The sequence below is a fragment of the Macaca mulatta genome, chromosome 1, assembly GCF_049350105.2.
Source record: "Macaca mulatta isolate MMU2019108-1 chromosome 1, T2T-MMU8v2.0, whole genome shotgun sequence".
NCBI classification, from domain to species: Eukaryota; Metazoa; Chordata; class Mammalia; order Primates; family Cercopithecidae; genus Macaca; species Macaca mulatta.
The window spans coordinates 192,210,209-192,227,652 of record NC_133406.1 but is presented as its reverse complement, the minus strand read 5'-3'; the positions used below and the strand labels follow the sequence as shown (position 1 = coordinate 192,227,652).

General features: G+C 37.1%; 1 protein-coding gene across 7 annotated transcripts in view; it reads right to left on the bottom strand.

The window, feature by feature from the left end:
* Positions 1-17,444, bottom strand: part of SPATA6 (spermatogenesis associated 6) — a 178,886-nt gene that overhangs the window by 82,928 nt on the left and 78,514 nt on the right. For all 7 annotated transcript variants that reach the window (XM_077991555.1, XM_028844159.2, XM_077991547.1 and 4 more), the window contains 1 exon segment: positions 9,235-9,275. In XM_077991555.1, coding sequence (XP_077847681.1) covers positions 9,235-9,275 — 41 coding nt within the window.

Genomic DNA, 17,444 nt, shown 5'->3' with positions numbered 1-17,444 from the left:
TCTCTAGCGCAGGGGCAAAACGCTGCCAGTGTCTTTACAAGAGTCACCTTTACTCCAGTTCCCAAAAAGCTTCTCAGCTCCATCTGAGACCACCTCAGCCTAGATTTTATTGACCATATCGCTATCAGAATTTTTGCCAAAGCCATTCAAAAAGTCACTAGGAAGTTCCAAACTTTCCCACATTTTCCTGTCTTCTTCTGAGCCTTCCAAGCTGTTCCAACCTCTGCCTGTTACCCAGTTCCAAAGTCGCTTCTACATTTCCTGGTATCTTTTCAGCAACGCCCCACTCTACTGGTACCAATTTATTGTATCAGTCTGTTTTCACAATGCTGATAAAGACATACACAAGACTGGGAAGAAAAGGAAGTTTGACTTACAGTTCCACAAGGCTGGGGAGGTTTCACGTTCATGGCTGAGGGCAAAAGGCACTTCTTACATGGCGGCAGCAAGAGAGAATGAGGAAGAAGCAAAAGCAGAAACCCCTGATAAAGCCCTCAGATCTCCTGACACTTACTATTAGGAGAACAGCACGGGAAAGACCAGTCCCCATGATTCAATTACTTCCCCCTGGGTCCTTCTCACAACACAGGGGAATTCTGGGAGATACAATTCAAGTTGAAATTTGGGTGGGGACACAGCCAAACATATCGATGTTTTTATTAATTCTTCCATGCTTTGCCCTGGAACTGACCCACATAATTTCCACGCACAGTCTATTGGCTAGAACTAGGCCCCATCTACCGGCAATTGGGCTTAGAAGTATGGGAAAGTATGTGTATAGCCAATAAGTAAGAAATGTCTCTGCCGCATTCACTATTGCCACTTTTATTTGTGGTATTGAAGATCCTGGTAAGCTGAGACAAATATTATGAAAAGCAAAAATAAAATTCTTTATATGTAGATGTTAGGTTTACCTCTATAAAAAAATCCAAGAACATCTATTACAAGATTGTCATACAAAAATCAGTAAAACAACAAAAATGTAATTTTACCAAAAAAAAAAAAAAAGTCCATTCACAATAGGAACAAGCCATAAGGTTTCTAGGAATATGTCTAATAAACAATGTACAACACACTAATGGAAAAACATGTAACTTTAGTGAAGACATGAGAACTGAGACCATATGCATTCATATGGCTTAACTATCATAACAAAGAACTAAGACCTACCTACTAAAACATGACATTCTCATGAGTTCCTCAATTCTTACCCAGGAAAATAAAGCTATAAACCTTCGTTATTTTCTTCAAGACCTTCCCATAAATCATTTACCTGAGCAACAGACTGCTCAATCATCAATCAGCTACCTTCTCAAAACAACAGATTCTGAATCCTGGCAAACAGTTCCCTTCTCAGGACAACAGATGACTCAACTGAACAAATCCCTTCCTTATCAAAATAGTGTTTACTTATCAAGACTTTCTTTAAGACCCAGGCCTTTATTCCATTAATCCTAAACTTTTATATCACAAACTTTACCTACTAGATTCCCACATTGAAAGCTCCCTTAAAACACTCAAGCCCAGTTCCCAAAATCATATAAATATCAGCCATTAACCTTCCTCTTTCAGAGACAACACTAAGATTGTCAAGGTGGTGCTCTCCCATACTGTATTATGTCATAAACTCAGCTTTGCATGATATCAACAGATTATTCAGTTACTGCGATAGACTTCTGACCAGATGGCAGCTGACAATCCTAGAAGTCCAGTAAGATCCAACAGGCCCTTTTGCTGCCACAGCTAAGATCTTCAACTTAGAAATACCAAATTCCTCTGTGACTTCTTTTAGCCTCTCTCTTCAGGTGTCTCTCTGGCTATAATGGTGAAGTGGGTCTTGGTACTGAGTCTCAGCTCCAGTTTCCTTTGGTTAAGCTCTCAATCACTGAGTTACCCCGTCTTTCAGAAATGCAGAACACTTTCAGTAACCTATTAATTATCTGATTATATTTGAAAATTTGTATGCCAGGGAGAAATCTGTCTCATTACTAAAAATACTAATATGTATCTCTCTGTCTTTGTCCCCTTTTGAGAGGAGTCTATAAAAGAAAGTTCCTAGAGAAGTGAACAGACAAAAGCCACTAAATCCATTTTTGAGCCAGGACCAAAGACTCACAGGTTCAGCTGTTCTCATTGTACCAACATCCTTATAGTAAAAACTTTGCCCTGGGTCACTTGTCAAAATACCATGAAAACGTTCCTCTGTTTTTTTGGTTTTTTTAAATTGTTTTCTTCATGAGAGAAATCCTCTGGGAGAGACTGCCTCCAAATCTTCCATGTTTCTAGAATTGCAAATGTGTCCAGTCTTCAATTTGAAATAAGCAACTATTAAAATGAGGCACAAAGACAAAATGCGCACAAGTAATAGATTTGACCAATACTGCCAGACTCATGGATTTATTTCAGTCTAGGTCTATGCCCCTTCCAAGTTATATTCAAGCTTCCTACATGTATTCATACTAGAACTTCATAGACTCATTTTTCTAAACAGCATGATTTCACCAAGGATGTTTTAGACTTACAATGGCAACTTTGGAGAATTTTTTATATAAATAAAACTGAAAGGTACCTTAGAATGGAAAGAAGCAAAATCTCACACATCCTGTGGTCTATATTTCCTAATTGCTATGACAAAATTTATTTTTTAATTCGGATTCTAAAAATTCCTTCCTTAAAAGATTTGTCAGCCAAGGCAAATTAAAAATATAAAAAGTTAAAACCATTTGCCTTTGAGATGCCTTCACATTCTAATTTGAAAGAAACAGCATTTATCCCACTATTCCTTATCTCCTGTGCTATGTTCCTCCATCACCCTCAGGCCTCTATCCTTCCTTTTGCCTGCTTTCCTTCCCATCTAACCTGCTAGAAACAAAAGTTCAGTAACTTCTTAAAAGTAAATCCCCTTCAGGATGGGACAAGTGTCATGTGGTTGATTTTTAAGCCTTGGTCTATGATTTTTAAGCTTCTGGGCTAAAAAACACTGACAGAGACTCTCCAAAGCCTAAACAAGATAAACAGAAATTTGCAGAAAAATTTAGAATTCTGTGAACTCCATCCTAGTCCTTGTACATTTTCCTGTATCAAAAAATGGTATCATCAAACGTTGAGTTGTGAAAAATCAGAAATCGAATAATTTTTCTTAACATTGCAGAGCTAAGTTCCTTTTAATGCTCTCTGATTTCAAAGCCTTCCTGGCTATTTTTGCCTAGCTCCTGGAATTTAAAAAAAAAAAAAAAAAAAAAAAAAAAAAAAAAAAAAAAAAAGCCTAGAAGTGTTTTTTACTGGGATCTATCTAATTTTTAATTTATTCTAGGTAGAGAACATCTTCAAAACATCAAATTTTTCTCTATGAGAACACATTCAGTCATGTGTTCTCATTGATAAGTATGCATTGCTTAACAATAGGGATACCTTCTGAGAAATGCATCATTGGGCGATTTTGTCACCATGCAAACATCATAGAGTGTACTTACAAAAATCTAGACTGTATAGTCTACAACACACCTAGGCTATAATGGTATAGCCTATTGTATCTAGGCTACAAACCTGTACAACTTGTTACTGTACTGAATGCTGTAAGCAATTGTAACAGAGTGATAAGGATTTGTGTATCAGACCTAAACATAGAAAAAGTACATTAAAAATAGACATTATAATCTTACAAAACTACTGTGATATTTGTGGTCCATCGCTGACCAAAACATCGTCACACAGCACGTTGTTTCCATTTTTCAGGTCTACTTTTCCAACATTAATTCTAAATATCTGTCTAATATCTCTACTGCTATCACCCTCCATTACTACTACCCCAATCTAATCTATCACTTCTCACCTTGACTATTCAATAGCCTACTAACTTGTCTACTAGCATCCACTCTTTTCCCAGTGCAATTCATTTTCCATACTGCAGTTCACAGTGATATTTTCAAAGTATAAATCTAGCCATGTCACCTTGCTGTTTAAAATCATTTCACTTGCTCCCATTGTACTTAGTATAATTACCAAAATCTCCAATATGGCCTAAAAGATTTAATCCCTACTTGCCTCTACAGGCTCAATTTACACCACGTACCTATTCATGTCTTTACTTCCAGCAACACCAATCTTTTAGTTGCTTAGACACTGAACCTTACTAAATGCTATTTTACCTTTTCTATTGCACATGCTCTTCCCTCCCCTATTCATCTTCAAAGCTCAACATCCTCAAAATACCTTTTCCATTCTCCTCAACCAGGTCACACCATCTCAGTATATAATGTCAAAGCAATATGTATATCCTCCATAATATGTATCACAGTTCCAAGTACATATGAATGTTTGTGATTTTGTTAGTATGTCTCCTTCCTTCACTACCATGAAATATCCATGAGGGCAGAGACAATTTCTAGTTTTGCTAATTTTATATTTCTAGCATAATAGTGTCGGTCACATCATCTTTTTTAAAGAGATAAAGAGATATTAGGAGCGGAAAGGAACAGAATATTATAGATGTGATAGAAATGGCTGGCTGTCCACCACAATTCAGCTTTCCCTCCTCCAGAGTAAAATTGTTGCTAAGAAGTAATCGTTGCATCTAGGTGACAGAATGTGATTAGTTATTGGCAATAGAATGTAGGTGAGAATGGTGTGTCAATCCCAGGCCCAGGCTTTTAAGAAACAAATAAGGCTTCTCCATATTTTCCATCATTTTCTACCATGTGAAGAAGACAGCAAGGCCTCAGGGTAAGCCAAAGCCATAAGATGGGTCACAACATGGAGAAAACAGCATACAGATCAAAAGTATCCACAATTTAATTGTTGTGTAATTAAAAACTAAATTTCTATTATATTAAGCTTCCAACAGTTGGAGGCTTACTGGTATATCAAATAGCATTACCTCAATGAGTTTACAAATTGTTATCTTAATGTACCAGCCTTAACAGAAATCGATATACGCATTGGCTTATCAGTTGTGGGCAGGCAGCATGGGGAACAGCTATTTTCGAATAGAAAATTTAAGATGTCTGTAATACAGTGGCAAAATATTTAATAAAACTATAGCTTACAATAACTTGAAAGGCAGATCACATGATTTTCAAGCTTATATCTCTAGGGAAATAAATTGGAAGAACAGTACTTTGTGCTGGTTTTTATTTGTATTTAGCAAGGCGTATTAGTCTGTTTTCACACTGCTGATAAAGACATACATGAGACTGGGAAGAAAAAGAGGTTTAATTGGACTTACAGTTCCACATGGCTAGGGAGGCCTCAGAATCATGGTGGGAGGTGAAAGGCATTTCTTACACAGTGGCAGAAAGAGAAAAATGAGGAAAAAGCAAAAGCGGAAAGCCCTGATAAACCCATCAGATCTCATGAGACTTATTCACTGTCACAAGAATAACATGGGAAAGATCGACCCCCATGATTCAATTATCTCCCCCTGGGTATCTTCTACAACACGTGGGAATTCTGGGAGATGAAATTCAAGTTGAGATTTGGGTGGGGACAGAGCCAAACCAAATCACAAGGGATTTCAAGAAAGTGGTTAGCTCATATGGAATCAACCTAATTGCCTATCAACTGACAAATGGATAAAGAAAATGTAGTATACACATACACATACACATACAATGGTATACCATTCAGCTTTTAAAAGAAGAAAGTCTTGTCATTCATTATACAACAATATGAACCTGGAAGACATAATGTTAAGTTAAATAAGATAGGCACAGAAAGACAAATGTCGCACAATCATGCTTACAAGTTATATTAGTCTGTTTTCACACTGCTATAAAGACATACCCAAGACTGGTAATTTTTAAAGAAAAGAGGTTTAATTGACTCACAGTTCTGCATTATTGGGGAGGTCTCAGGAAACTTACAATCATGGCAGAAGGAGAAACAGACATATCTTACATGGTGGCAGGCAAGAGAGCAAGCAACAGTGGGGAAAACTGCTTATAAAACCATCAGAACTCATGAGAACTCACTATCACGAGAACAACAAGGGGGAAACTGCCTTCATGATCCAATCACCTCTCTCTCTCTCGACAGGTGGGAATTGTCCATCTCTTGACACGTGGGAATTTCAATTCGAGATGAGATTTGGGTGGGGACACAGAGCCAAACAATATCACATGGGGAATCTAAAAAAGTCAAACTCATAGAAGCAGAAAGCAGAATGGTGGTTGCCAGGGGGCATTGGGGTATGGTGGGCAGAATGCAGAGATGTTGGTCAAAGGGTACAAAGTTCCAGATAGACAGGATGAAAAAATTCTGGAGATCTATTTTACAGCACGATGACTATAACTAACAGTATATCACATACTTGAAAACTGCTAAGACAGATTTGTCTTAGCAGAGAAAATCAGTTGTTACGTTCAGTAACACCTTACATGGTAGTATTTCCAAACTTCAGTCATTCACAGAGCACCCTCATAATCTTTGCAGTATTTGCATATATCTTATGCTCTTTTCCTTAAAGTCACTTTCTCTTCTTTATTTATCATGGTGACATGATAAATGAAAATCCAGTATCATACGCTTCACATGCATGATAGCTTTAAAAAATACAATGAAAATAAAACTCACCATGATAAATGAAAATTCAGTATCATATGCTTTACGTGTATGATAGCCTTAAAAAACTGTGAAAATAAAACTCACCACAACAAATAAGTATGTGAAGTAATAGATATGTTAAGTAGCTTAATTTAATCATTCCACAATGTATACATATATTGTCTTAGGGACAGAAAACATCATGTTGTACCATAAGTATATAAAATTTTTGTCAATTACACCTTAATAAAGCTGGAGAAAAAAGAAAAGGTAAGAAGCTCAGGAAAGAACTCTCTTGCCTATGCAAAGTATATTCATTCAAAGAACTCATGCAAGGTCCCACTTTTCTAGAACATGTTCTGCAAGCACTCCTAGCTTCATGGCTCTTTTCCGTATAGAAGTCCTATAGTGTTCTATTACCTGAATATTTATTAACTAACTACTATGTACCTGTATGAAAATAATCCTTTTTATTTTCATGTTAAATGCTGCAGATATATTTATATGAAAATCTGCCTCTTGAATACAAGAATAATTCTGTCAACTTACCTCTACTGCCCCCCAAGGGAAGCCCTGATATTAAGGAATCCAGAGATGGGAGTGGGAAGGAATTAAAGGTGTTGAAATGCAGTTTTTGGTGGAATTCATTTGGAAAAGAGGGCTCTTAACACCCGTCTTTAAATGGACCAGCCAATTTACAGCACAATTATAGCTGCCTTAGGATAAAGATTAGTACTTGCTCTTCATTCTATATAGATTTGGTTTACTTATTTTCTCTTAATAATCCACTTAGATAATATGCATATGTTAGGAATTCCTATTATATGTCAGACAATATGCTATGTACTACCAATTATTATCAATAAGCAAGATCAATAGGTCCTTGCCATACTATGTTCATGTGTATAACAAATACCAACACACATGTGTATGCATTTGCATAAATGTTAAATGTTAGGGTGGAACTGGACTAATTATGCCAGGCCCAATCTCCTCTAGTGAAGGCCTTAAAAAAGGAACAACTCTATATATAAATACTATACAGCAGAAGTACCCAACCTTTTGGGCACCAGGAACCAGTTTAGTAGAAGACAACTTTTCCACAAACTGGTAGGGGGCGGGGAGGATGTCTGGATTCAGAATGAAACTGTTCCACCTCAGATCATCAGGCATTAGTTAGATTCCCATAAGGAGTACCCAACCTAGATCCCTCGTATGCACAGCACAGTAGGGTTTGTCCTCCTATAAGAATCTAATGCTGCCACTGATCTGACAGCAGGTGGAGCTCAGGCCACAATGTTCACTCACCTGCCACTCACCTCCTGCAGTGTGGCCCAGTTCCTAATAGGCCACGGACCACTACTCGTCTATGGTCCGGGAGTTGGGGACTCCTGCTATACAGGAACAATCCTATCTAAATAAGTGCTATATTCATAGTCTACACTAGTGGCTCTCAATTATGAATCCTTAGATAGATGGCAAAAGAGATGCATAAGAATCACCCAGAAACTTCATAAAAATAGAAAATTCCAGTCTCCATACTCAGCAATTTCAATTTAGTAGGCTTAGAATAAATATTTATAAAGCTTCACCTAGATAATTCCAGCACTGGTAGATCTGTGTCCCTAAACAATGCTTTGACTCATTATGTAATTATGCTATATTTCTTTTATTATAGTCAAAGTATGGCAAAGTATTATGGTATTCAGTACCAGTAGCACAAAATAATAGTAGCACAAAATAGTTTAAGTAAATAGTTTAAGTAAGCACATAAACAATGATATTTTAAGAAAAGCTATGGTTTTTCTTTTGTTTTCCCACATATAATAACACTTATTATCAAGATGCTTTCACTTAGGGACAGAAAAGATAAGCTGTGAGACACTTCTCCTCAAAATGTAGGACATGGACTACAGGTGATATGGCAAATAATATGGTACCCAAAATGATTTTAGAAGATATACAGATTTTACATGGCACATGAACATACATGAAATAATACTGAATCACCAGAAAACATGTATTTTTAATTATCTTTCAATAGGAAATCCTCAGTTAGCTATTGGTATGTCTTTTACACCTCTCTACCATTACTTCTCATTTTAAGAAACAGAGAGCATGCCTCAGAGCCTTTAGCAAAACAGTGTCTAGCCAAAATTTAGAAACATTGCTTTATTTTCACTGTATTTTTAAGGCTGTCATACATGTAAAGCATGTGATACTGGATTTTCATTTATCATGGTGAGTAAACAAACAGAAAGAAAGCGAATTTAAGAAAAAGATCATAAAATATATGCAAATGCTGCAAAAGGTATACATACATACATACATACTTGCAAAAATTATGAGGGTGCCCTGAGAATGACTGAAATTTGGAAGTAATACCACGCAAGGTATTACCGCATATAACAACTGATTTCTCTCACTCATGCACACACATAAACATACACTAACATATTCAATAATTAATTAATACAAATGAATAACCAAAAGTCACAAAATACTTGTAGAAAGACATTAAATGTACTGCCTGACAAAGTAACCAAAATAACATTATATGATATGACAATTATTGTTTTTACATATTTTACCAAATGAATTTGATAATCCCTATCTGATATACGTATATGAAATAGACTCATGTTGTTGTCTGAAAGTCAGAACAATGATTATTCTACAATTCATTCTACACACCTTATAATCCTTGGGTCGGCAGCAGCCAAGATGAGAATGATCTGAAAAAGGAAGTACAAAACAATTAAAGTTTATATTTGGTTTCATCTTTGATTTTTAATACTATCATTGTTTCTACAATTATGATTCACTCAGAATATTTCAGAGATACTTCAAAATCCTTCAACAGTGTTACATCAGAAAGGACTCTAATCCAATTAGTTAAAATTTGTATTAGTTCTTCAACAATTAAATGATTTCACAAATACTACTTTCATTTGAAAATAGTAGGAAATATCTGAATACAGAAAGGAGTAGCTTTTAGTTGATAAACCAATTTGTCTATATGAAATGAATAGTTTTTAGTTGATAATCAATTTATGATAAAATATAATTTGTATTCACAGATTTGACAGATATTGTCAAACTATATGTTTCCTATTCTTACAGTCCATTCTAGATTCAGGTGTAAAGAAACAGGACCAGCTTTAGAGGGTGGTGGCATACAGTAGTTTGTAGATCTTGTTGACAAATAAATCCGCATTATACATTCCAGGCCCAAGCACCTTGGGCACATAGCTTAATCTCTCTAAGTCTCAGATTCCTAATATGTCTGATGTGCCTCTTTCATAATATTGCTTTAAAGATTATATAAGATATTACATGCAAGGCACTAAAATAGAAATCAACTATTATTACTAATACCATCATCAACAACAACATCATTACCATCAAACGTAAATTCAAACAAGCAGGGGTTCAATTTCAAATTCTGCCACTTGTTAAATATAGTATTCTGGTCCAACTATATAAAGACAACGGATCTGGGTTTCATGCCTCATTTTAAGAGTATGAAAACAATGCCTACCTTATATCAGAGAGTCAGAGTGACGATAACATGATACACTTTGTGAAAATCCCCAGAAAAGTATCTATCACATAGTGAATTTTAAAACTAATTCTAAATCTATCCATAAGATAACAACCACTACATTGTACATGTAGATTCGGAGCTTTATTCATTACTTAAAGGAATAAGCTTTCAAGAATCAACTTTTATTGTAACAACTTATGATATCTGTTACATTGACAGAAAAGAAAATAAGAACCAGAGACAATCAGTTTGCAGCTTCAAGATAGTTGACTTGGGGCATTTTATACTCCCTTCCTCCACTAAGAAAAACCAAAGAGCAGATAGATAATCATACATTGAATAGATCAGCCAACAGAGAACACTGGAATTCAAAAGGAAATTGACAGACAACACCTAAAGCAAGGAAGGAGAAGGAAGCAAGATGGCCTGTTCAGCGAGGACTGGCACCCAAGAGATACTTCTCAATATAGAGAAATGGTAAGTGAGAGACTGTCAGCTGTCCAGGTTGTCACCATGGATCCCTACAATACCAGGCCACTGAAAGAGCTCCTCAACCCTCGTGAGCCCTGAAACTAACATAAGGAGCTGCTGGGAGATTGTACCACACACTGCCCAAGAGAGAAAGCTTCCCCTGGGTCCCTCATGTTCTCTGAGACTTAAGTAGCTACGGCAAGGCATCACTTTAGAACTCCCTCGCCTACAGACTGTGAGCTGTCCTGGAGCCTAGCGGCAGCAGGGCTAAAGTACAAGAGAAACGCAGGCTGCTGCCCCAAGGACTTAGAAACAAGCTGTCACAAGCTACTGGATGTAGGGCTGTATTAATCCGTTTTTACACTGCTGATAAAGACATACCTGAGAATGGGCAATTTACAAAAGAAAGAGGTTTAATTGGACTTACAGTTCCACATGGCTGGGGGAGCCTCACAATCATGGCAGAAGGCAAGGAAGGACAAGTCACGTCTTACATGGATGGCAGCAGGCAAAGAGAGAGAGCTTGTGCAGGGGAACTCCTCTTTTTAAAATCATCAGATCTCATGAGACTTATTCACTATCATGAGAACAGCATGGGAAAGACTTGCCCCCATGAGTCAATTGCCTCCTCCCAGGTCCCCCCACAACACATGGGAATTCAAGATGAGATCTGGATGGGGGCACAGCCAAACTATATCAAGGGCAGAGATATGACTGGGTCTTTGGGACTGCAGCACAAACGAGATGCCATTCTGGAACCATTCCCCTAATAGACTGTGCACTATCCTGAAGCCCAGCAGCACTGGGGTTGAGGCATGAGTGCCACTGGGCTGAGGTATGAGTGGTGTACATGCTCTCCACCTGCCAGCTAGGGTGCCATCAGAGATGGCAGCATCATCCCAAGCCCCAAGTAGCAGGGCAGAAGTACAGATACTACCTTCCACAACCCAAGCATCCCACTAGTGGCCTGGAGACCACTCTGCCCCTGCCTACCACAGCCAGCACTTGTTCACATCATCGGGGAGCCTGAGACAAGCAAGACAGGCCTGACTCTGCCCCTCCTCCTCCCATGCCAGAGCACACAGTTTGAGGGCCAGAAGACTGCCCAGCCCAGTCCACCACTATTGGCACCTGAATGCTCCTCCCCAGGGAATGAGATTGGGCCTATACTCACAGCCACTACCACCAGAGCTGGCATGTACCTGTATACACCACCTTCAAGCCGGGAGACTGGCACACCTAGATGATCTCAGCCATTGCCAAAAACAGTGTGCACCGCTTGGGACCCAGAGGGTCATCCTGCCACTGTCACAGTCATCACTCATGCCACACTGGCTACCCAGGGGCTTGCAAACCTGCCCATCTGCCTGGCCCATGATGGCTACTACCAGCATCTGAGTAGGCCAACTAGAGGCCATGAATCAGTCCACCAGGACCAGCTAAAATTGCTGCCAGTGCACACCACTCTGGAGCCCAAGGACAGGAATGGTCAGCTCACTACTGCCATCATTGCAATCCAAAGACTAGACTATCTAGGGTCCCAGTCCTCAACAAAACTAGAACACAGCCTCCACTAATAATTACACACTAAGCCAATGAGCAAATCTCAGATACCACTGATGCTGTTTATAAACAACAACAACAACAACAACAAAAAATCACACAAAGACTACACCAGTGCATGCACCCAGAAAAAGGCCAAAGTGCCCTACCCAACCAGTAATGATGACTCATCTTCAGGAAAAAGTCCCCCCATACAAAAGCAAATTCAAAAAACTGGAACAAATAACTGATATACCAGATGTTCAGATATCAATATAAGGACAAAGAAAAAATGAAAAGCAAGAAAATATGACACCTCCAAACTAACAAAATAATCCTCCAGAAACAGATCCCAATCAAAAAGAAAGTCATGAAATCCCGGAAAAAGAATTTAAATTATTGATTCTAAAGACACTCAGTGAGATACAAGGCATTCTGAAAAACAATATAAAGGAATCAGAAAAACAATGCAGGGCATGAATGAAACTTTTACCAAGGAGATATATATCACAAAAAAAGAACCAAACAGAAATTCTGGAGATGAATTAACTGACTGAACTACAAAATACATTTGATATTTTTTTTTTTTTTTTTGAGATAGGGTCTCACTCTGCCACCCAGGCTGGAGTGCAGTGGCACGATTTTGGCTCAATGCAACCTCTGCCTACTGGGTTCAAGCGCTTCTCCTGCCTCAGTCTCCGGAGTAGCTAGGATTACAGGCATGTGCCACCACGCCCAACTAATTTTTTTTTTTTTTTTTTGGAGACGGAGTTTTGCTCTTGTTGCCCAGGCTGGAGTGCAGGCTGGAGTGTGATCTTTGCTCACTGCAATCTCTGTCTCCTGGATTCAAGCAACTCTCCTGCCTCAGTCTCCCGAGTAGCTATTTTTAGTAGAGACGGGGTTTCACCATGTTGGCCAGGCTGGTCTCGAAGTCCTGGCCTCAAGTGATCCACCTGCCTCGGCCTCCCAAAGTGCTGGGATTACAGGTATAAGCCATTGTGCCTGGCCTACAAAATACATTTGAAAGCATCAACAATAGACTAAACCAAGCATAAGAACCAGATGTCAGAACTTGGAGATAGGTCTTTTGAAATAACCCAGTCAGGCAAAAATAAGAAATAAAAAATAAACAAAGCCTTTGTGATCTATGGGACACCGTAAAGCGACCAAATATACTAATCATCTGTATCCCCAAAGGAAGAGAATATAAGAGTTCCAAAAACTGATGATATAATAAATAAAAACTTCTGAAGTCTATCAAGAGACTAGACATTCAGATGCAGGGGGACCAGTAATCCCTAAGCAGATACAACACAAAAAGTCTTTCTCATGGAATATTATAGCCAAAATGTCTAAAGTCAATGACAAAAAAAGAATCCTGAATAACAGAAAAGTGACTAATCACCTATAAAGAAACCCCCATTAGACTAACAGCAGATTTCTAAGTAGAAACCTTACAGACCAGGAATGGGATAATAAATTCAAAATGCTGAAAGAAAAAAATCTGCCAGTCAAGGACACTCACTATTAACATATCCAAAAAAAAAAAATCTTTCATAAATTTAGGAAAAATAAAGTATTTCCCAGGTAAGTAAAAGCTGAGGGAATTCATCACCAGTAAGCCAGCCTACAAGATGTGATCAAGGGAACTCTAAACCTGAAAGCAAAAGAACGACCTTTACCATCTTGAAAACACATGAAAATACAAAACTCAATGATAAAGCAAACACACAAATGAGAAAGAGAAAGGACTCACGGTACAACCACAGATAACCACCAAACCACAATGACAAACAATAAGAGAAAAAGAAAGGACAAAAGAATATAGAAAACCACCGGAAAATAACAATATGGCAGGAACAAAACCACACATATCAATCATAAACTTGAATGTAAAACTAAAAATAGAACTACCATACAGTCAGCAATCTCACTACTGGGTATTCATCCAAAGGAAAGGAAATCAGTATATTGAAGAGATATTGCAGCACTATTCACAGTCGCCAAAACATGGAATCAACCTAACTGTTTATCAATAGATGAATGGATAAAGAAAAGGTATATATATACACAATGGAATAATAAAGTAATTAGGGCATAAAAGTAATGGTATCATGTCATTTGCAGCAACATGAATGGAACTAGGGGGGTCACTGTTTCAAGGGAAATAAATCAGGGAATAAAGCCAAATATTGCATGTTCTCATATGAGGAAGCTAAAAATATTCTCTCATAGAAAATAGAATAATCAATACTAGAGGCTGGGAAGGGTAGGTTGGTAGTGGGGGATGACAAAGAGCAGTAGCTTAACAGGTACAAACATAAGATTAGAAAATAGGTATATTCTGTTGTCAAAGGGGAGCATAGTAACTATTGTTAACAACAATGTATTATATATTTCAAAGTAGCTGGAAAAGAGGACTTAAATTGTTCCTAACATAAAGAAATGACAAATACACAAAGTGGTAGACAATTTAACCACTCTTCCTTGATCATGACACATTCCACACAACGTAACAAAATATCACATGTACCCAATAAATATGTAAAATGTTATGTATCAATTTTTAAAACAGAAAATCAGAACCATAAAATTCTACTCTCACTCACACATATCACTCAAAAGCATTCTATGGTTCTATATTTTACCTTCCCAAACCACCTTATCCAGAAAACAAAGACCTATAGTAGTCTGTATTCAGCAAATCCTTCAGAATTTTTTATGGTACAAGATATTTTCTAGGTGCCCTGAGCCATACCAGAAATCAGCTGAAATATTAATGTCTTTTACACGATGTCAACTTCTCCACATAATGTCAGTAAGATTCGATTTACTTCAAATGCTTTTCAAAAATTAAAAATAAGAATAAATTCACAGTCCAACTTCTCTTCTGTACAAGTCTAATATATAGCATGATCACAAGTAGCTGAAAAAAAAATGAGAAGGACATCTGGACACGGTGCCTCATACCTGTAATCCCAGCACTTTGGGAGACTAAAGCAGGAGGATCTCCTGAGTTTAGGAGTTCAAGACCAGCCTGGGCAACACTCTACAGCCAAAAAAACTCCCCAAAAATTAGCTGGGCATGGTGGTGCATGCATGCCTGTAGTCCCAGCTACTAAGACAGTTAAGGTGGGAAGATCATTTGAACCAGGGAGGTCGAGGCTGCAGTAAGCCATGTTACATTACACACTCCAGCCTGAATGACAAAGCAAGACCCTGTCTCAAAAAATAAGGACAAGGATATGCTAACTCTGAAAATTAAGGTAATAATTTCTGGAAATAGTATGTATTTCCTGGAAGCTAGCATTATATTAAAAGTTTCTGTATGTTAAAGCACTTGTATGGCTTCTGCATTCCACAAACCATTTATAAACTTACCCTGATTTGCACAAGTTTATAATTTTATTTCTACAAATTAATCTATTACTTTGATCTGAGGTTTCCCAGTGTTCATATTTAATCACCCTCACCACCAATTAGTCACAAACTGTATTTCAAATGTAAGAAATAAAGGAGATGAAAACCAGGGCCCATGGCTATGAAGTAATTATAATCTGTTTTGGTTAAGTTATAACCAAAGTTGAACAACAGCAGTATAAAGAACAAACTAAGTCAGAATGGTATAACAATTATAATATTAAACAGTTATACCAGAGAGTAATCTCTCAAGGTAAGGCAATCAGGAAAAATTTCCTAAAGGTAAAGAAACTTGAGATGGACATAATCATTTAGAAAAGTAGGAAGAAAAAAAAGAAATAGGTCAAATCTTGTGTGTATGACTTCATGCAACTTACTATCCTTCTTTAAACCTCAGGTTTCTTCATCCATAAGAAATTCAAACAAGAGGGACATGTTTAAAAGCAAACAGAAATTAATGAGATATTTACTAATGAGGATATACATGATGACTACATGCCATTTTATTCAGAAAATATTAAAACATTACCAGTTACTGTTGTCTACTCAAGATATGACATATTGGGATTTGAAATGTTATTTCTATTTTACTTTGTGACAGTTAATCATCTGATAAAGGATTAATGGAAGTTCATAAAATATTACGATTTTACATAGAAATGAGACTCATAAAAGAATCTTCAAAAGATGAGAAGAAAAGAAGGTTCCTCTAAGAGGAGAGAGAGAGTCTAACATATTTCCTAAATTCCTAAGCAAAATGTAAAAAGAGGCCAGGATGGATGTCCTTGATTTCCTCTTCAAATACAAAAATAACTAGATAAAGCTTACAAAAAGCATCACATTACAAGAGATACTGAGTTTCTTCAAAAGGACTGCACAAATTGCAATTAGAATTATATAACATGGCAGTAACAGATACAATGTGCTTGAAATTTTTATTTTAAAAAATATACCTTAATGAAAGTAGAGAAAGTAGTATGAGACTGGTAGAAAAGAAGGAGCTAGAAGCTAGAAGACCTGGATTCTAGATTTGTAACTATCAAGTCACATAACTTCTCTAAACCGCTGCCGTTTTTTCTCAAATATAATTAAATCCATCTTCACGTGATTATTTTGAGAACTAAAGCAGTAATGTTGGTGAAAATGGCATCCTATAAAAAATAAATATTAGGCAAGATAATTTGCAAGAAAATGTTCAAGAAGAATTTCTATTACAGTAAAATCAAAAGTGAAAATTCATTAAGTGTAAGAGGTCCTACCATAAGAAATCCCCATATGTATTTAAATGGTTGATGAGAACCCAAAAGTTCAGGAACTGCTCAGCTGTCAGCCAGGAGGAAAAATGTCGTTTAAAAAAAAAAGGGTTGGGGGGGGACATTAAGGTCAGAAACGCAAGAAGGAAAAACTCTAGAAATCCAGCTCTTAAATGTACAAAGAGGAATAGAATTTTTAAAAAATCACTATTTGGCAAAAATCAGAATAAGAAATTGTTTCAGGCAACAGTCATCAATATATGCTAAAGGAGTCAAAGTTGAGGTATAATAGGATATTACATAATTTCAAAGTATTTCCGTACAATTACAAAAGACAGAAATAGCACCTTTTTGATGGAGAAAACCGGCACATCCATCTTAATCAAATGACTAAAATGAACATCCCCAGTAGTACAGAAACACCACATACCTCCTGGTGTGATGCACTGAGAGTAACACATCACTTCTGTTGTATTCTGGGGGAAAATAAATAATCTGAATCTAATCATGAGGAAAAATCAAACAAACCCAAATTGAGGAACATTCTACAAAATAGCTGGCTTATGCTCTTCAAAATTATCAATGTCATTAAGCACAATGAAAGACTAAGGAACTAATCCATATTAAGGAAAACAAAAGAGGCATGGCAACTGAATGCTATATATGATGAT